The 21,416-nt window shown below is 35.3% G+C and overlaps 1 protein-coding gene across 1 annotated transcript in view; it reads left to right on the plus strand.

Annotated features, from left to right (window-relative positions):
* The window catches only part of LOC109065267 (copine-7), a 53,829-nt gene that overhangs the window by 21,864 nt on the left and 10,549 nt on the right, over positions 1-21,416 (plus strand). The window contains exons 6-12 of the mRNA XM_042728642.1: positions 4,848-4,931; positions 5,024-5,113; positions 6,035-6,133; positions 6,320-6,406; positions 7,299-7,358; positions 8,398-8,531; positions 21,209-21,263. Of these exons, the coding sequence (XP_042584576.1) occupies positions 4,848-4,931; positions 5,024-5,113; positions 6,035-6,133; positions 6,320-6,406; positions 7,299-7,358; positions 8,398-8,531; positions 21,209-21,263 (609 nt within the window). The remainder of the gene's footprint in view (positions 1-4,847; positions 4,932-5,023; positions 5,114-6,034; positions 6,134-6,319; positions 6,407-7,298; positions 7,359-8,397; positions 8,532-21,208; positions 21,264-21,416) is intronic.

Raw genomic sequence — 21,416 nt, forward strand, 5'->3', positions numbered from 1 at the left:
ATATATTGTCTATTCATCTTTTTACAGTGAGACAGAAATGCTATTTGTACCAGAACAGAAAGCGCAGGCTGTGATTCTGATTGGAGACGCTCATACAGTGAGTCAAAGCACCCACGTAAACCATTGGCTGACTGTGACTTTGCCAACTAGGACGTGTTCCTGGATCAACATCTTTTGCCGGTGCTGGAACAATGGTACACCTTTGTACCTTACTTACCCCTAAAGGGTGCATTTTAATACTTTAAGTTGCACATTTGTACCAAAGCATACATACCTAAATGGTTAAAGAAGTAGCCCTAGAGACAGCTTTTGTACCTTTTTTCTGAGAATGTGTCAAACAATCTTCCTTAAAATCAAATGAAAATCATCAGAATGGAAGGTCCCAGTTTTTGCAGGGTCAAACATGGCTAATTCAGGAACTTGTTATACTTGTGACAACAAACAGCTTGTTACTGGGGCAGGACCACTACAGGAATATTTATGTACCTTATTTACCTCAAAAAGCTTAAGGGTACCTTAAGGGTACATTGGGTACCTTGTAGAGGAAAGTAAGGTGCAGAGAAGTCCCTCAGGGCTCCTGCCCCAGTATAAAATGTTGTACCTCTAAAGGTACAATTTTTGCACATTTGGGGGTCTGAGGAAAGTTCTGAGACAAAGAGTGCAAAGAGTTTTTTTTCTGTTTACTTTTTTCTGTTCTCTTCTCATAGTTTCTCATATAAACTCTAGACTCTCTAAACTCTAGATCTATTTAAGTCCAGTTATTACACCAACAAGAAACTATATGTTTCGAGCCACAGGTGGAAAGCTTTAGTTCTAACCATACAAATTTGCGAATGTTTGTTGTAACTATAGGTTTGGTAAATGCAGACTCACTGAAGTATGCTAGCAATGACAGAACTTGTTGTTTAACAATGGGTCCCTGTCAGATTCTGAACCTAAAGCATCTTTACACAGACACATCTTTAGAGCAGCTCTCTCACAATCAATTGGTACACGTCTCATTTTCTGTCTGCTGCATGTGCACACAAAACAATCAATGCACATGATCCACTGTTTCCTGCAATTGTGAATGTGTTTAAATTCATTATTCCACCTCTATGCCTCTGGGTAAATGCACAGCATATCTGCAGCTTCTATGTAGTGTAAATCAGTGGTTACCAATCCTGGTCCTGGAGAACCCCCAACACTGCACATTTTAGATGTCTCCCTATTCAAACACACCTGATTCAACTCATCAGCTCATTAGTGAAGACTCCAAGACCTCAAATGTGTGTGTCAGATAAGAGAGACACCAAAAGCGTGCAGTGTTGGGGGTTCTCCAGGACCAGGATTGGGAACCACTGGTGTAGATAATCCTCCATCTCTTCAACTTAAAAATGCGCACAGTTCAGTATGGTAAAGCTAATCCAGCATGTCATCTCAAGTTTGTTAAGAGAGGATTTGTCTTGGTTAAAGGCATGCTGATGCAATAAATCTTTAGTTCTGCTGTATGCAGAATATGGAACCACATTCTTTGCACATTGCATATGCATAAAAGCAGAGGCTATGCTGTCACATCACTAATTTATTTCCGTCCTAACGACAAGCTTGTCCGCCTGCCCATCAGAACATTAACCAGGCTAATTTTGAAAGGCTAATGGTGGCAAATTCTGTAAGGCAATAAAATTGAATTCTCACTTTCATTTCTAGCAATATCTGCCATCACCCCCCCAACATATTCATCAGCCAACCATTTTAATGCTCTATTTCAGGGAGGGGGGATTTTATTGTTTCCCCTCTTGTAATTGCTTATATTGCAGCTTGTGTTTTCACATTTTACCCTCAGGTCTGTTAATTATTGCTCAGTAGATTATGATGCTTTACATTATATGTTTATTAGGAATTACAGTCATTAATATGTGTGTTCTGAATGCTTGCATTGTTTACATTAGCTGTATTACACGAGCTGATTAGCATTCCTTCTTCATACTCATCGTCAGTGTCCAGAGTTGGCTCTGGTATCCCAGTCCGGATATTATAGCGAGAGGATGGATGGAGTCTAATAAACAGCTAGGCAGAATAATGTCCATGCTGCTATCTTTGGACAGGATCTGTCTGTTCAAATAACGTTGGCTTTCTGTGCACACAGACTGATATGATTTGAACAGAATGGACACATTAGTAAATCAAACTATATTGGACTTCATGACAACTTCTGCATGTGACGCATTCTAGATGCCTTTAATGTGAATGCCATTTCTCTTTATGAAGAAGGCGCTAATGCATTTTAAATCGAAAAGTCGCTCTGGGTTATATGACATTTATCAAAGACTCTTCACTTGGCAATTTCTCTGTGAATTTTAATGCTTAATTTGGTGCTGTACCTTCACATGGGCTTCTCTGTAGATATTAGTACATATTTTGTCTTTTTCAGGAGACATTGATAGCTCTATTTTTCATCAGATCATGAAAGACAAGCACAGAATTAACCTTTAGTCTGTGCATTTAACCATCCGATAAAGCAAAAACTAAAGATTTAATCTCTTTGGAGCCTTAAATGTCTTTTGGGAATAATGAACAGCCGGAAATCATCGGTGCATATGAACTTCGCAAATGCAATGACAGTTGTGAGAGGTGTGATGCATGCGATGAATATGAACAACAGACAAATCACTTGTCTAAATCAGTCTTCACTCAAACCACTGGCAAGATGTTACCTTGACAACCGGATAGTGGGGGCACCTCCTCTTTCAGCGTCCCTGTGGAGATGTCGCACACTAATGCAGCGAGAAATGGGGATATTAAATAGCTCGTTCTTTGCTCTACCAATCTCTCTCTCATTTCCTTTATCTCTCTGTGCCTCGTTCTCTCTCTCTCACATCTGCACACACTTAGGAACAAAGTCCTCTGGCTTCTCCAGAGAGCTGCAATTCAGAAACCTTATGTTGAATGATTGTTTCAGACAATATTGTTGATTTGATTTGCCACAGCTATGAGCACAATTGGCAGAAACACACATGGGCATGCAATGTTCATTTTTCCTTGACCAATATTTTCACCCGAAAGTGTTATTGTGCATGTGTTTTTTTCCCTTTTTGGTTAAAGACCCCTTGAAAATGAATTTCTTTTGTCGCTTTTTAGTCCATATCTGTTTTTAGGCCATCATATGGTAATATACCCCCTCAAAAAGTGCGTCACATGCATCACAAACTTTCATGGACAAAAAAGATTGAAATTATTGAAAATATGTGCTTGTGGAGACATTTCTGCAACACTGATATTACATGGCTTTCTACACGGATTGCAGCAGTTTTAAAACGGTGAATGATGCTGAAAAGTATCGTTTTTCAAATCAAATCTAAATTTGTTTTGAGGACATAACATAATATGGTGCATAATAATGAATTTTGTGGAAAATTAGGCTTTCTTGATGAAAACTCTGGTCTTGTAAATCTTAATATTGTGAAAAGGAATAAAAGTGGTCAGAGTTTTTACTGTCTCTAGTGTTAATTTCAACTGGAAACAGCAGTGATTCATACGTATAGCTGTGTTTTTTAAGTTTTGCAGAAACGTCAGTAGAGGCACATATTTTTCCAGTGAGCTTGGGTAGCTATTGTCAGTAGTACCAGTGATAAATGTGACTGCACCTTAAGCATGAAATTTAAATATTCAGGGGAAATGGACCAGAAATACTAGCAATAGCTGGCAAAAGTGTCAAGGTTTGGCTGGTTAATATGATTAGAAATTAGCCTTTGCACGTAGGTGCCATAACTACACCAATGGGAGCATACACATTTTTCTTAATTGACAGCCATTGAAAAATAGTCATGTTTTCTAAATAAATTTGTTAGCAAGCAACACATTAATCATAAATACATAATATTATTGTAAAATGATATGGCAGTGACTTTTCTGAAGGGCTCTAAAGCATTAAAGAGAATTAACGCTTTCCATTTGCTCAAGTTATTCATCATGAAACTTTAGATGGCGCCGATAGGTTCTAACTCAATCTGATATAATCACATCATTACTAACATGGTGCAGTGGATTGGTTTTTCACCTTAGCAGCCAATGAGCTTGCTGCTCAACATTCAAATACTTTACAAATATATTGTTTTTTTTTGGTGTTTGATTTAGCTTTTGAAACCCTCCACCTTCCCCAGCTCCACCTGTATAGATCTGCTACAGGGTAATTTCATGTATGTTATATTGGGGTTATTTCATATTATATGTGCAGCAGCAGTATTTCTTACATGCTCACATCAGCATGTCTGTGGATGTATTGGCAGTAGCAAGTACTTGCTCTGCCACAGCAGCATGATAGCAGATCTATTCCACCAAGACAAAACACATTAACATTGCCATGTAGCTTAATTTTCCATGCTAAACTCTCTGAGAGGTGTCATGACAGAAAGTAGTTAGTTTAAAGTTTGATGCATGTTCTTGTGGTGTCATCAGTCAATGAGTGTTGTGATGGCATTACTTTCCAAATTGATTAGTCAGATTGATTAAAGACATTTAGAGTTCAGAAAAAAATCTGCATCTGGAACTGAGTGCCCATGAGCTAAATTGACAAATATCGAATCATCTGTGCTTTTGTGCCAGCAGAGCAAACTGGCATTGACATGAATGTGAATGCTCATGATAACTTTCAAGTATAATAGATCTCCTTGAGATCAAGTAGCAAATGACTATTGGGTGTGTAAAAAAGGACAAGTCCTTTGTCCTGACCTAAGTTCTTATTGCAGGAAATACATCAACATAGTAAAGTAGATTGTATTCATAAAGCCATAGGGTCTTTAAAATATTATTGCTAGATGTTTTCCTTTGAATGCATGGACTGTATTGAGATTCTTTTGTGACTGTAGGATCTCTTCAGCAAGTCAGATCCATTCTTGGAGATTTACCGGATCAATGATGATGGAACAGAACAGCTTGTACACAGAACTGAAGTAAGCATCTCCACCCCATGGTATAATAATCTTTCTTTTGCTGTTCATTATTCTTCTTTAGTTTATACAGTGATATTGATTTGTATCTACAGGTGATTAAAAACAATCTGAACCCTGTGTGGGAACCCTTTAAGGTGTCTCTCATTTCTCTGTGCAGCTGTGATGACGAAAGGAAGTTGAAGGTGAATATTAATGGAACAGGTCACTATAGAATTGGCATTGTGTTACTTATTTTGTTCCAAACCTTTATGACTTAATTTCTTCTGTCGAACGAGAAAAGGAGATGTCTTGCAGAATGTCCAAGGGAATGTTCACATAGAATGCATCTTTGAGTCTAAAAATGCAAGATGCTGCACTCAGGAATGGTTTTTAAATTGATTGGTCCGCTGTTTTGGAACTTTGACTGATGAGTGCTGCGTGTAAAGTTGAAATTCTTTTAACTTGACACAGTGTCTTAAAAACGTGACACTCATATGCAAGATGGCGCAAAAGACATGAGAAGCAACAGTCATACACATCAGTCTAGCACAAGTTTACATAGAAAAAAAATGGAAAAGTAGCACATTGGATTGGAAAAATGCATTCTGTGTGAACAGCCCCAAAGATGTCCTTTGTCTTACAATATAAGTATATAGTAATCAGTGGCTGTGAACCTCCAAAAAGAACAACAACAAAAATAATGAACCATTAAAATCCTTACAACGTATGCACTATTTTCCAAGTATTTCCAAGTTTAGTTTTAAGAACAAATGGAAGTTTAAGTTTTTCGCTGAAAACCTTCCCAAGTGAAAATAGGCAATCACAATTAACAGTCATGACACTCCTCACATGAGTGATATGGACTACTGTTATGGTGATTTTATAGTGCTTTTTCAGTCATTTTTTTTCTTTGATTGGTCACTGTGTACATCTGTTGTATGAGAGCATGTTGGACATTACGCTAAATAACTATTTTTGTCTTTTACTTCACACCGATTTGGTATGACAAAATCAGACATGATGAGCTATTCCTATATAAAGAAGTCATGACAAGAATAAAACCAAAATAACACATGGAACCATAAGAGACAAATGAGTTGTTGTAATTTGTCTGTGAACTGCAGTGCTTAGTCTGGGACTACGACTCAAGGGGAAAGCATGACTTCATTGGCGAATTCTACACCAATTTCAAAGAAATGCAGAAGATTTCCTTAGGAAACAAGGTCAGTAGTGTGAGACATTCAGTCATTCACTGGCGTTTGATATCGGTCATAGCTGTTTCCTGCTGAGAACTAGAATGGATTAAAGAAATGTCACAACCCTTCTACATGTGTGGTAAAAATGACTTCGCTGCAGTACCACCTTCAATTTTCAGCTCACCTCTTTGATCTCTTCCTGTGCCCCTGAAGGTCACATGGGACTGCATCAATCCAAAATACAAACTGAAGAAGAAGAACTACAAGAACTCTGGGTTGGTTATTCTCAGTGATCTCAAGGTACGAGTCTGACAGTCTATGTTTGAGTGTATAGAGAGCTTTGCAAACATGCCATCCTTATTTTAGGGATGCTAGTACTTGACAATACTGACCAACCAGCTGTGAATGAAAAGACTGCGGAGTTATTATTGTTGTGGGTGGGTGTGACAATCAAGCTTTGCCTAAAGACATTAGTGGGGTGGGAAGAGGCTAATGCATTTGTCTTGTTTGTGTGCTTTCACATAGGGAAGCTTTTTATTTATAGTACTGCTTAAGTGTGTTGTTGTTGTTGTTGTTGTTGTTGTTGTTTTTCACATGTATCAATTCAGTTTGAAACTTGTTTTTGTTTTTCATTAAGGCTATTATTTATTAGTACATGCATGAATAACTTCAGAACTGATTTAATGAATGCATTAACAGATAAAGAATTAAGTTTTGGGAAAACCAAACAACAGACCCATGTGTACCTATTAGGTTTGGCAGTTTGTCTAGATTGCACATTTATACATCAGCACACTTTACTGGTCAGGACATTTAACAAACTACATAAAAATGCCTAGAAAAAACAATCACTGAACTCAATGCAAACGTGTAATAAATTAATAATAAGATACAAGACTTGCAACATACAACACATTAATTTGATTACTTTGACAGCAAAATTTTTCATGCAAAGTATCTAGTTTAACTGGCAAGACTTTACTGGCCTGCTAGCTTCACCAGCACCAAATCAACATTAACTAGTATTAAATAGAATGAAACAGAAATAGAATGCCTAGTTTCATATCTTGTGTACAGAACTTTGAGTTTGCTAAAAGTTTGCCGGTAGTCTAGCAGATAGTGTTTTCTGGTGAGGCAGGCAGATACATGTGGCAGGGTTTCTGAGACTCACCCTCCATTCTTCATTTTGCAGCTTCACAGAGTCTATTCCTTTCTGGACTACATCATGGGAGGCTGCCAAATACACTTCACAGTAAGTGGGAACAGCAGTGCGCTCCACATTTAGCACCGCGGTGCGATCCAGACCCTTCACAGATTCACTGCCCATGTTCTCCAGCAAGCATGTAGATGCCAGGCGTGCTGGACTGATAACTGCCTCCTAATCGCAAATGCAGCTCATTTATAGTAGATTAGACACGATTTTGTGAGGCAGACTGCAAAACATAATGTTCTTAAGTATTTTTATTTCTTGTTTGCTAGTAAAAATAGTCAGAATTCTTAAAACAAGATTAGAATATGCTAATTTGTCCCTATTCACAGTTGTTATTTTTGTTACATTTTTTGACCAGCTGCTCTTGAGTTTTATAGTGAGTTAGAATGTGATTGTTTCACGGCTGTAGGCAAAAGAACAAATGAATATCTCTTCCAAACTGTTTTAAGTGCCCCACCCTTATGCTTCCCTTAAGAGCAGCCGAAATGGGCCAAGATTATTAATGAATTCAATTGAATATTCATTATTTAAATATCCGAATTCTCCCGTTGCCTGTTAAATTAAAGATAATCAGATGTCAAGTAGTGAAAGCCTCAGAGTGAATGCTTTGGGGCCAGATTCACACAGGATTGTAATACAGTGCTTTAATATAATATATCAAGTGTTTACTGGGATATGAGCTGTATTTCTGTATTATAGAGCATATGGTAGCTGTTTGTGGTATTTTGGATTATAACATCTGCTTGATGAATGACTATACAACTGGCTCTCCTCTAAACAAATAAAATGTACATACTGTCCGTTTTAAGCACTTTAATTATTTATACAGATGGCTATTTGATTGCAGAACTGTTCTAGTCCGGTTTTGTGTAACTTCCCAGGAAAGACAGCTCTTGAGTGCTTGTCTTTTTGTAGACTGACATTTCCTTTCAATTGTCTACAATGGAGACAACTATTGTTTCGGGCGTAAAACTAAAGTGATTAAACTTACTTGACGATCGATCAGATTATGTAACCCATTCCATTTTTGTCCTGCATTTTGCAGTTTTATCAAGAGTGCGTCATGCTATTATCTCTCTAGGTTGCCATTGACTTCACGGCATCCAATGGGGACCCTCGCAATAGCTGTTCCCTGCACTACATCAACCCATATCAGCCGAATGAGTATCTGAAAGCTTTGATAGCCGTGGGGGAGATCTGCCAGGATTACGACAGGTCAGTGCTGGTGTCTCTGCTGATGGAGGCGGACACTATCACATAGTCTTGTAATTTTTCTTGGAATTTAGTGCATCTTTTTTTAAATGTATTTGATCCACCTTTGACTATCATTTTTGAGTGATGTCAAATAGGCTGTACACACCATTGGTAATTTCAACCAATATCTAAATAGCTATTTAGGTATCGTTTTAGGCGACTGTTGTAAGTAATGCAAATGAAGCCTTCCTAAAAAGCATTCCAAAAAATGTAATGTATTAATTGGATGCTGATTAATGGTATTCACCCAAAAAAGAAAAAGAGAATTTTTAATTTTTTGAGATTTTTTTTTGTATTTTTGAGAATAGAACACAAAATGAATACCAGTGTCCTCTGATGATGTATTGAGATCTTATGAAGTGAAACGATTTGTTTGTGCAAGAAACTGAACATTTTTTTTTTTATTACATGTTTTTTTTTTACTTAGAAAGTGAGGAATCAGATTATTTTCAGTGAAGTGGCTCTTTTGGAGAAATATTTTTTACATGAACTGGTCCAATGAACCAGTTTATTTATGTACATTAATCATGCAATGATATACACATAATTATATTATTAAAGCACCTAATAATGATGTGAAACATGGATGTTTTACATGTCTAAAGTTCTAAATCATATAAAGTGAGTAAACTTATCTACATCAGCTCACCTTTTCAATGTGTCCTTGCTGAAAAAAAAATCTTACTTTACCCCAAACTCCCCCACTTAAATATTCATAATAGAACAGTTATAAAAGCAAAAAATGAACAACTAAAGGAAGCGTTTCCTTTATAATACACCGAGATGCTTTGGAGGGTTAACTTGACCTTCAGCCTCCTCTTCCTGTTCAAAACACCTCTTCAATAGTGGGTGCCAGCAGTTTTTTCAGAAAGAAAGTACTCCTCCTCATTCAACTCGCATTCAGGTCTGGAACACCCACTTTTCATGACCCAGTCAGTTCCCAACAGACAAAACAAGTCCTGTCCAAGAATGGGTTATGGACCAGGCCGGTTGGGCCAGTGCCTTAGGTCCTCTGACTACCAGAGGCCTCGAACTGAGGGAATCCTAACAACAAACAAAAACATGCCACTACAGATGTAAAACTGACATAGAAACATACAGTGCTTGAACGTGTGCCACTGACTGTTGGCATGGTATGAAATGAATGAAGTAATGAGAAAATCTTTTCCTGGCATCTTGTCAGCACTAACAGAGTCTTTTGAACGTCTTATTGCAGCTGTGATATTTCATACTATTGTGGTGTGTTGTTGTCTCTTGCAATATGCACATGAGTTTATTCTCATAACTTCAACTGTATTCTGTATCTTGTAATTGCAAATGTGACAATAAGCCCATTATCCCATAGGGCTGCAGTCCATCTATTGTGAAAAAGTAGTGCACTTATTTGTATTGAATGTGCAATTGTAGCATACTTCAGTTATTAAAAGTATATATTTTTTTGACAAAAACAATTATATAAATAAATAAATAAAAAGGCCACTTAAGTGTACTTAAAAAGTATACTTTCATGACTGTTTCTAAACACTTAAAAAGTGCACTTTGTAATACTGTCAAATTTAAAGTTTTACTTTAAAGTGTATTTTAAAAATCATTGTTTTTAAGAAGTGCACTTATTTAAATGTGTCCACTAACATACTAAACCGCATGTACTTAAAGTCTGAACTGTAGTGTAATTCAATTACATTTACAGATAATACATTTTTAATTAACAGAATTGCAACTTCATTACAAATGTGTAATTCTAAATATATTTAAATCCATGACATAAAAGTTTGAATAGAAATGACATTACAGATATATTTACAAGTATATTTTAGTTTTCTGTTAATGCTTGTTCAGCAGTGCACTTTAACCTTATTTAAAAGACAATAGAATAATGAAACAAAACCCTTAATAATAATTACATATAAAGATGTACTTAAGTTCAACTTAAGCGGGTCATATAAATGTAAGATATAATACATTTTAATTTAATTACAATTAACATGCAAGTAAACTTAAGTGTACACTTATTAATAATAACACACCATGATAATAATCTTAATAAAAGTATACCGAAGTGTACTTCTTTTTCACAAAGTTTGGTCCCACCAAACATATTTTTTTTTCTCATTAAATTTATCTAAAAAATGGGTAAAATAGGTTGTGAATACAATTTTATGTAGACTTTTGTTATACAGTATATCCTTACATTTGAATGCATGGATACTGTAACCCAGTTAGATTATTGTGACTAAGGTAAATGACTTAAATAACTCAGACCTTGGTACAGTACTAGAGGGATCACTTTATTAAAGCTTGCCTGGAGGCTGTTTGTTGACTTTGAGGCATTGTTGGTTAGCTTGGGTCACTATTTACTTTGTTTCTTGTACTGTGAGGTATCAGGGGTCCATTCGATCCATTGACTAAGGCTGTGTTCTTCCTTTGGGCTACATCCTAATAACCCATGGCTCCGCAGATCCTGCCAGTGACTGGTGCCAGAGACTTGCCCGTGTCTGTAGTCTGTGGTTTATAAACTGCTGTGCTTGTGGAACACCAGTGTGAGAGACAATAGGAAGAAATCAGAACCAACTAGTCAGCCAAACAGAATTTCCCTGTAGTATTTGGTCTTTATTTATCCAAACTGAACTAAAGCATTGTGTATGTTTAGTTAATATAGTTGAATTATTCTCTCTAATTGTGCAATATTGCAATTTTTGCCTTCCCTTTTCCTGCCTGATTCAAAACATTGTGCATTAGTGTGTTCAGTGCGTTTCTTTCCGGAAAGGGATTCACTGTTTGTCTTTTAAACAGCCGTTTCCCTTGATCATTGATTCAGTTCCTGTTTTATTTAATGGTAGTCCTGGACTCACAGTGACTAAATCAATATGTGCTTAAGTTGTTGCGGGCTTACTACAATTAGCCTTATAGGAGCTGGTTAATTACCGTCTTACACATTTATAATGAGATCTGTTTCAAAGGGAGGATTCTCTCCTCAGATCAGAGCCAAATGAGTCAACAGCTATATCCCCCTAATGAACTAAAAACAAAGCATTGTGCTTAATGGAAAGGCTTATGATATGATGGTGGTAAAAGTTGAAGAAACACACTCATATGTTAAAGGTGCAGTATGTAATATTGACAGCAAGCGGTTAAAATGGGTACTGTATTCCAAATTCACAATACTGGAGAGAGTTGTTTCTCCCAGCCCCTCATCCTCAAACTCAACACTCACATGAGTTGCCAGAGGCCAATTGACAATGTATGGCGATGATCTTTAGACTGTAAGTTGATGAGTTGTTTTAACCAAGTTTTAATATGCCTTGGGTCAGGTAGAATCTGTGATCTTTGATCCAGATTTTTTGGTGGCTTCCATGGTTATTTTCCTCTAACTGGCAACCTGGTGTGTTGAAATACTACTGGGTAAATTGGCAGTAGGCGGAATTACACAGACTGAAACAAAAACAGACATTCCGACACTGAACAAACATTTCAAAGTAGAATAACTTTTTTTGTGTGTTATTTCTTTTTCGGAGAAAGTGTGAATGAAATGGAACTTTCGGGAAAAATATCTGCAAACATGATATTTTTATGCTTTAGTACAGGCAAAAAAAATTGCACACAGCACCTTTAAGCTTTTCTAGGCCTCTATTTTTTATTTATTTATCTTTTTTTTTATTATCCCTGTGTACTATTTTTCTACTAGCACCAGTTTAACATCAAGCATTTTATACAATAAATTACAATTTATGTATAATAATTAAATAAAATAAAACTTTAAAATCTTTTTTTTTTTCATAAATATCAACTGGAATATATGAAACTGCTCACAGTTTAATACCCATGCAATAAGTGAAAGAGCATGGCTCCTTCTGAAATCACATACTTTCTGAGTATGTACTTCTTTTAAATCAGTAATTACTTTGCATTCGTTAAAAAATATGATCTATATCTATAGTGTGAATGTGTATGGTATGAATATAATTAGGACGTGCAACATTTGTCATGTGACCTACCAGTGATGCACACTTCAGAATCCAGAACTCATCAGAGTTCTTTTCACCTACTGTTTTAAAAATACTGTGAATTCAGTCTCTTGCATGCTGTTATTATTTAATGGGGAAGTATGTGATTTTGGATGCAGTCTGTAGGTTGACATTTTAAATCGTGAAACAACAGATTTAATTTAGGCTTTTGATCACACATAAACATTTATCAACGCACATGCATAGAGCTCATCAAATATGGTAAACAGTAGCTTTACCGGACTTGTTTGAGAACAAAGCTTATAGCAGAAACATTCTTGTGTGACACAAAAACAAACATTATTGCTTTTCGCATGTCAAGGAAGCACATTTGAGCTTCTGTTTAGCAAATTTGATGTTCTCTATGTATGCCCGTTAATCAGGGTTTATAAAAGCTTTCATATAAAGCAATCATGTCCCTTCAGAAGATTTGGATTAAACCAATTTATATGGATTACTGTTGTCTTTTTGTACTCTTTAATGTGAGAAGGTTTTTAATGGATGGACATAAAGCATGAGAGAATATAAAAAATATCTTTACCTGTGTTTTGAAGATGAATGAAAGCCTGATGGGTTTGGAACAACATGAGGTTGAATAAATGATGACAGAATTTTCATTTTTGGATGAACTATAGGTTTAAGATAGCACTACCGTAGTATATGGTCTTTGCTGAAGGATGCTTGAAGTTCTCCGGGGTCGTACACCTACGCTGTGTGGGTTTCCTGATCAGGCTGAGAGGGTGTGTTACTCATCATCACACATCAGGTGATCGTTTGAAGCTGAAAACAGGATGGATGTAATCATACAAGTGGGATGATGTGGGCTTTGTTTTTTTTTATAGAAATAATAATAAATAAAAAATTCTCTCTCCGTACAAAATATCTAACATACTTTTTGTATTTTTGTTAGATGCTGAAATGTACAGTAAGGACACACTGTCAGCATAAACATTACACATTTACATTACACAATCTAATGCACAAGTTTGTCCAACACGATCTCATGAGTATTCATATGTATTTTGCATAATGTTTGGTTCTACCACATATACATCACTTACATTTGTATAGACACTAAAAAGAACAAAATTTACATATTGCCAGCTAAACTGCAAATCATTTATGAATGAAAAAGTTTCCAGTCATACAAAAACATATTGTAATTTTGCCTAATGTGATTTTCCAAAAACATTGCCTGAATATTTGGTTATTAATAGCCAACACAGCCTGTCTGAAAAAGAACATTGTTTCTGAACATTGCTCACCAATGGATCCTCTGCAGTGAACGGGTGCCGTCAGAATAAGAGTCCAAATAGCTGATAAAAACATCACAGTAATCCACACCACTCCAGTCCATCAATCAATGTCTCGTGAAGTGAATAACTTTGTGTTTGTAAGAAACAAATCAATTACCAAGATGTTTTTAACTTCTGGCCAGAATACAAGCCTAGTCCATTATAATGGTCTCTCCACTAAAAAAGTTTAGTTGTCTGAATTAAGAGAGAAATATGCACAGATCAAGCATTTTTTATAAGCAAAAACCATCCCAAATAGTCCCAGTCCCAAAGTCATAATAATGGATATTTCTTACAAACACATAGCTTTTCACAAGACGTCAACTGATGGACTGAAGTTGTGTGGATTACTTGTGTATTATTGTGATGTTTTTATCAGCCATTTGGACTCTCATTCTGACGGCACCCATTCACTGCAGAGCAAGTGATGTAATGAGTGATGTATTTTTTGGGTGAACTATTCCTATAACACATGATAATATTTGCATACATTGTGATTGCAGAGATTGTGAAGAATGCTTTAATAAGACTCTTTGTAGCTCTTATAGCAATGCATGTGGAAATCTTTTTCTCCTGATATTCCTATAACCGCAGCCGCACTGACAGATATACATGGCCTTGGGGGGATATTCATCCCACTGCTATTTTCTGATAATGGTAGTGAAAATAAGAGGATATTGATTTCATTTTGCCTGCTTAATGCATCCTCTTGCTGGGTAGAGAAAATGGCAGAGAGAAAGAACTTACAAAATGGCTGTTGCCTGACATCTTTTACATGTGGTAAATCTCTATCAGATAATATCTAAAATGAAAATAACCACTACAACCTAATCATATACTAATTAAGATTTCTAATTCAAATACTGATTTCTTTGTGTCTGAGCATGTGCATTCAGTAATTGTGTTTAAAACACTTTGGTAGCATGACTCACTTACAGGTCGAAAAACAATTAACTCTGCTCAACATGCTCGGCTTATTACCGGTGCATGTATTGTTGCAGTTGTTTGTATGAGTTGTCAGAGCCAGTGTGACTTTGGCAAGCAGCGTCATGACTAATTTGTCTTTGTTGCTGCTGTATGGCTCCCTGCAGGTTGTTCTTTTGGGCTTTTGTTAAAAGCAGGATTAGGCCTTTTCCTCGTCTCAGAGGAAACGCTAGACGGTGGTGGCAGTCTGACTGCCCTCATCAGATTCTGCAGGAGATGTGCTGATGTGATCTCTCTGAGGAGCCGGGAAAATAAAAAAAGAGCATTTTCTGCTAGTGTACTGATGTGAGAGGGAGAGAGCAAGAAAAGAGCTTGTTTTTCGTAATTGCGCAGCTTTTAGAACTCTTTGTGCCTCTGTGGATGGAAAAATGGATGTTCTCCAACTATACATCAAAAACCATTTGAAATATATTTTTAAATATGTATTTCAAAATATACAAAAAATGGCCAAAAATGTATTTGCTAAAATATGTTTCAAAATACATATATTTTCTACTAATATTTTTCTGGGCTTTGTTTTGTATATTTTTGAAAATAAATTTATACATTTTATTTTTTTATTTTTTTTTTATATATATATATATAATATTTGACTGAATATGTTCTTATAATATATTTACATAAATATATTTTCTATCAGTATATTTTTTGGCTGTTTTTTTTTATATATTTTTGAAATCTGAAAATATATTTAAATGTTAAAATAGCATTTTTTTTGCCTTCTATATTTTTCAGTCCAAGAAAATGCATTTGCATATGTCTCACTGGAAGAAAAACTGATTTGTTGTCTATAACATGTGAACATATAATACATTTAAATAAACTTCAGCAAGGACATCATTTAAAATGCTCCAATATTGCAATTTATAAAAAATATTAAACATCATTAAATCATTATAAATCTACTTTTGATCTTTAGTAGGCCACCCGCATTTGTATATATCCTAAATGTAGGCTACTGTAAAACTGGAAATGTATTTTCTTGCCCCTGAATTACATTCAAACTGAAACTAAATATATTTTCTATTTGCAAAATATATTTAATTAAGCTTCACTGTTTGCAACATATAATTTTTTGAGATTTGTTGGTGAATCTACCTATTTGATTTATTTGAAACTTGTAGTTTGAAATCAAGTCGCTGAATGAGATTAAGAATGCAAGTAACTGAACTAAGTAAATGGAAATGACTGAACAATATGGATGCACCTCTTGTGACCCAGTTTTACAGAGGCCTATGAGTAAGTTGAATGCTTTTGGGAAGCTGAGAAGGCACTATTTTTTTCTCATTTGCAAAGCAGTTGGCAGAGAGGGAAGAAGTCACAGTTGTCGGAACAGCTTGCCTCGCAATCATGAATGTGTGAATGTTTAGCATGTCAAGCATCATTGTATTATACATATAAATCATGCTGATGGATTCAGCACATCAGAAAATTTATTTGGAGTGCAGGGAAGGCTTAGGCCCATGAAAAGGACTGTATGTTTTGAATTTATATTCTTAAAATTAAGTGTACAGGTGTGACTTTGTGACAGTATGGTGAAAAATCAAAATACTATAAATCAGGGCTATTAACATTAGATAAAAATGAAAGCTTTAAAAAAAGTACTTGAAATAAAAAAATAAAAATAAAAAAAGGATTATCATAAAATATTTTAGCTGATTGCCAAGACAACTCATTTTGTTTAGTTTAAGCTGAAGTACTAAAATAAACGAAATAAACTAAACTTAAAAACTAAAATTTAATAAAAACTATATAGGCCTATACATAAAAAAAACAAAAACACAATGCATATGACAAAACACACAAGAAAATAACTTAAATTAAAAGGAAAGTGTAGGAATAAAATCTAATTCACAATATTGTCTAAAACTATAGTAATACTAGAATAACACTTTACAGCTATGTTTCAGTTATGGGATTGATTAGGGCTGTGGTTGCTTAGCAACAGATTTGTAAAATTTTGAAATTCAAAAGCCTAGACCCGCTGACCCATTTCAGCAACAAATTTGAAAAATAACACTCATATCCCTCTTCTCATGAAGAACAAAATTGCCTCTTTGACCCATTGTAACCATGTTTTGCATTTTCTGCTTTTTGGGTTTTTGGTAAAATGTTTAAAAATCTGTTTCAAAGTGATTTGCACAAAATTTGCATGCATGCTTATTGGAGCAGCAAATGGATGTAGGATATATTAATAAATGAACGAAAGGACAAGCAGCAGCAGAGAATGAGATCTGAATCCAAGATTAGAAATATATTTCTAATTGTTCTTCAGGGGATATTGGAGTTTAGATATTGTCTAGCGACGTAAAAATTTGTTACATTTTGGAGGCCACGTGGTGTTGACCCATTTAAAATACAGAATGTCATCAGATTTTATACTTATCTGCCAATCTTACAGATGTGTTGTTTCTGTAACCCACCTGCCAAGTTTTTAGTCAGTGTCAGTCAATGTCTTTAAATGTCATGTCTTTTAAAATTCTTTCTGCTTAGAGGGAGAAAAGAAAATGATAGCTCAACTCTAAGCACTTATTTATTCAGTTTGTGACTCCATTAAACTATCAGTTCACCAAAAAATAAAAATGCTTTCATTTACTCAATTTGGTTTCAAACCCGTTTTATTTTCCTTCTCTTTTTTTGAGAGCTACAGTGAAACTTGAGAGCTAGGGCTATCATATGGCTTCAGAAGACCTGGTATATAGACTAATGTGCAGATTTTTCCTAGAGATAAAGTCTTTCATATGAACAGTTATTGTTCATTTCATGTTATTTTGCAATCTTTGTTCCATTTTGCAAAATAAGTGTAGTTTGTTATGTCTAACGAAATAATTGAATAAGTGATATTAGCTTTTACTTCATTATATACAGGTACACACACATCAACAATGTGACTTGCATAAAAGCAACTGGCTTTTAAAGGGAAAAAGAGATGAGACTCTGATTGGTTTATTGCACGTTATGCCCAAAGCACACCCATGACTCATTAAGAGAAAAAGTACAACACTTTTAGACCATTCTGTCGTTAAACTAGCAGAAGTGGATTCGTAGGTGCCCTAAGTGCACCTGCACCACATGCTTCAGACCATGTGCCTGCATCGTTAAAATACTGCCAATCATCCAAAAAGTGGAAAACTTATGAAAATCACCTTTTTAACTCTTTCCCCGCCATTGACGAGTTATCTTGTAATTTAGAACACAACGCTTCCCCACCATTGACGAGTTTTTATGGCTTTCCGTGTTTTCACTGTTTTACACTCGGAGGCACTATTACACATCTTCAAAAACAAAAAAAAAACATGTGAACAGGACAGAGAAACTAGCGATCTCTTATGTAAACAGATGCATATGATAAATAATGCGATCATCATTGTTTGGGCTTAGTTGTGCCTGAAATGGCTGGAAGTCGAGAGCCGAAGAAAGATACAACAGCTGTAATACTTGTCTCCATGTTATCTTCTCATGGGTGTATCTCAGTAATCACTTCTTTCTTCACTATGTTAAACAAATTATCACAGCCAAATAGCTCTCGTTAACTTCAGCTAAAATGTGATTATGGAGATTACATTATGTCAGAGATTAGTGTGTGTCTCTTTGTGGATCAGCTTGAAGGAACATATTCTATAGCTGTCACAGCATGATGTCTTCAGGCAACCAAACATGTTAATGTGAGGAGAATCAGCTGAGCCACACATGAGTCCAGAGTTCTGGCCATTCGCAGGAAACCGAGCAGGACATTTTTTAGACAGATTGCACAGATTGATATTTGATCATGTTTTATTTCTGGCTGTTTTAGAGAATATGTTTCTGTCAGTGTTAATTTTTGTATTGTTGATATACTTTTATTGTTTTTGTTAATATTTTAAACAAGATGATTAGTTAAAATGTTTTTTTTTTTTTGTAAGTTTTAGTTTTTTGATTAGGTTTTTTTAAATTTAGTTTTAACTATTTTAGTATGTAAACTAAATAAAAAACGAGAAATGTTGCCTTAGAACTAGAAACTAGCTTAAGTAAAATAAATGTAAGTTTTTTAAAATATTTTATTTCAGTTAGTTTATTAGGTAACTTTAAAGCCTTTATATGTAATGCAGTATTTATAATGAATTATACATTTACGTAATGCAAAAAATGCATGCATTATGCATTCTGGGAAATTGTGTTGCACCCTTGTTCACAAAGTATAATTTATTTGATGAAATACTAAATACAAATCTATCTTTCGATCAGTTTCTCTTCTTTGGTCTTATAAAACCTTTAAACTTCAAAGACTTTTAGAACTTTTTAAAAAAAATTGACACGAGACTTTGTCAAGCATTCAAAGTTTGTCTTTCTTAGTTAAACATTAGTCATATGGATTTCTATGTAATTTTAATTCATTTTAATTCTCAATTTTAATGAATACTTTCTTACATTCATATTCAATTCGCAATTCTGCTTCCTGTTTGCTACCTCACTTTAAATTCAACTCAGATTCAGCAACTGATTTGGAATTTAAATAATGTTCTCAGTTCAGTTCTGAATGAGGAACAACCTTGATGTGAATAAAAGTTCTGCACACTCAGTTTAGTGGATTATTGCACTAACTTTGTTCATTAATGCTATTTGTGAAAATATACACACACTTGGCTCAACTGCAGTTCATTCAAATCACACCTCAGATTTTGGAGCGAAAGAAAGTGGCATTGATTGGCTGGCATTAGTGGCCTCTGGTGACAGCTATCAGAATGGCGCTACTTCATCTAGTTTACATTAGCAAGTGAAAGACAAGCTCTGTGCCTGTGGTTATCGTGTTTCTCATGTCTCAGCTCTCTGCTGCACGCCTCTGTGCTTCTGACCCCATGATACCCTTCCTCTCTCCGTCACACGGCTGTGAGTTGTCGCCTGTTGAGTGATCAGCTGCGTGGATCTGCTGTCCTGCTGCGTCTGTGCCTTCCCCTCTCCCTCTGGAGTCTCTTTCATCCCTCCAACACTCTCCATATATATGATGATGATCTTACACACACCTCTGCCCTGAGCAGTTCACCATGTTCACCCTAGTGCCGTATTGATATTTGAACCTTGTTATGCTGGAGGGGTATTTGTTGATACTAAGCACTGTGTGGGATTATATGGAAGGGTTTGGATGAATTAAACATTTGAGAAAGGACCTAAGAGTTGCACATATACAGTTTGGACAAAATAATGTTTTAAACCCATTACTGTAAGGGTTAAAGGGATAGTTCACTTAAAAATGAAAAAGTTATAATTTACTCACTTGCATGAGTTTCTTTCTTCTGCTGAACACAAAAGAAGATTTTTTGAAGACTGCTGGTAACCAAACAGTTGTTGTTTACTATTGAATTCTATAGTAATTTTTTCCATGCTATAAAAGTCAATGGCTACCAACAACTGTTTGGTTCCCAGCATTCTTCAAAATATTTACTGTGCTGAGCACAAACAAAGATAGTTTGAAGAATTATAGTAACTGAACAATTGCTGGTAGCCATTGACTTACCAACATTCTTCAAAATATCTTTGTGTTCAGCAGAAGAAAGAAACTTATACAGGTTTGGAACGACTTGAGGATGAGTAAATTTAAATGTGTTTTCATTGTCTATATAGTATGTGTTTAGTTCAAGCTGTGGGTGAAATGTACTTTCAAAAAGTTTCAACTCATGAGAGCCTGTATAACAGGAGCATGTGTAACCTTAACAGCCCAGTTGTTTGGTGTGTTAATAGCAACAGACTTTACAATTATGACTATTAATATAGGTAACAAAAGTAGGCAAAAACCAAAAGTGAATTATAGGAACAGTCAAGCACTAAGAGTGACTGTGTCCAAAAACATAACTGCTGCCAAAACGACAACAACCTCAATATTCACCCTGTTTAAAGAAAAAAAAAAAAAACCAAGAGACCTTCACAAAGACACTGTTCCTCCAAAAGCTGTAATTGCTAAAAATTTCATCACAGACACCAATGCTGAAATTAAAAAATAAAGCATGATCATACATCCGGGACAGAGCACCAAGATGAACTTTAGCATCTGCTCTGGCCAGAATATTACCTTGACCTGAATATTACCACTGCGGCAGTTTTGAAGAGAAGAGTGAGAACCCAATTTCCTCCTTCAGCATCTCTAAAGCAACTGGCAGATGTTTTTATGGACAATATTCAACTGGAGACAATTAAAAAATATTTGAAATCTATTCTAAGTAGGCTGAAAGCTGTATTAAGAACAAATGATGGTAAAACACTTTAATAAGGAAACATTACCAATTTGTGAGATGTTCACATTATTTGCTCTTTTGCCCTTTTTTTAATATCTTTTCCCAATGTGTTGTTTTATTTACTAATGAATGTATTTATCTGATCCCAGTGACAAACGATTCTCTGCTTTGGGCTTTGGGGCAAGAATTCCTCCTAATTATGAGGTAAAAGACCGTTTTTTATATACTTTATATAGATTCACGTGTGAAAAAAATAGTAGAACACATGCTCAAAATTACAAGTATATTTACACACATGGCTTAAAAGTCTCCACAGAAATGACATTAAAGTATATTTTAGTGCATACATGCTTGTTT

Source organism: Cyprinus carpio, chromosome B7 (assembly GCF_018340385.1).
Source record: "Cyprinus carpio isolate SPL01 chromosome B7, ASM1834038v1, whole genome shotgun sequence".
NCBI lineage: Eukaryota > Metazoa > Chordata > Actinopteri > Cypriniformes > Cyprinidae > Cyprinus > Cyprinus carpio.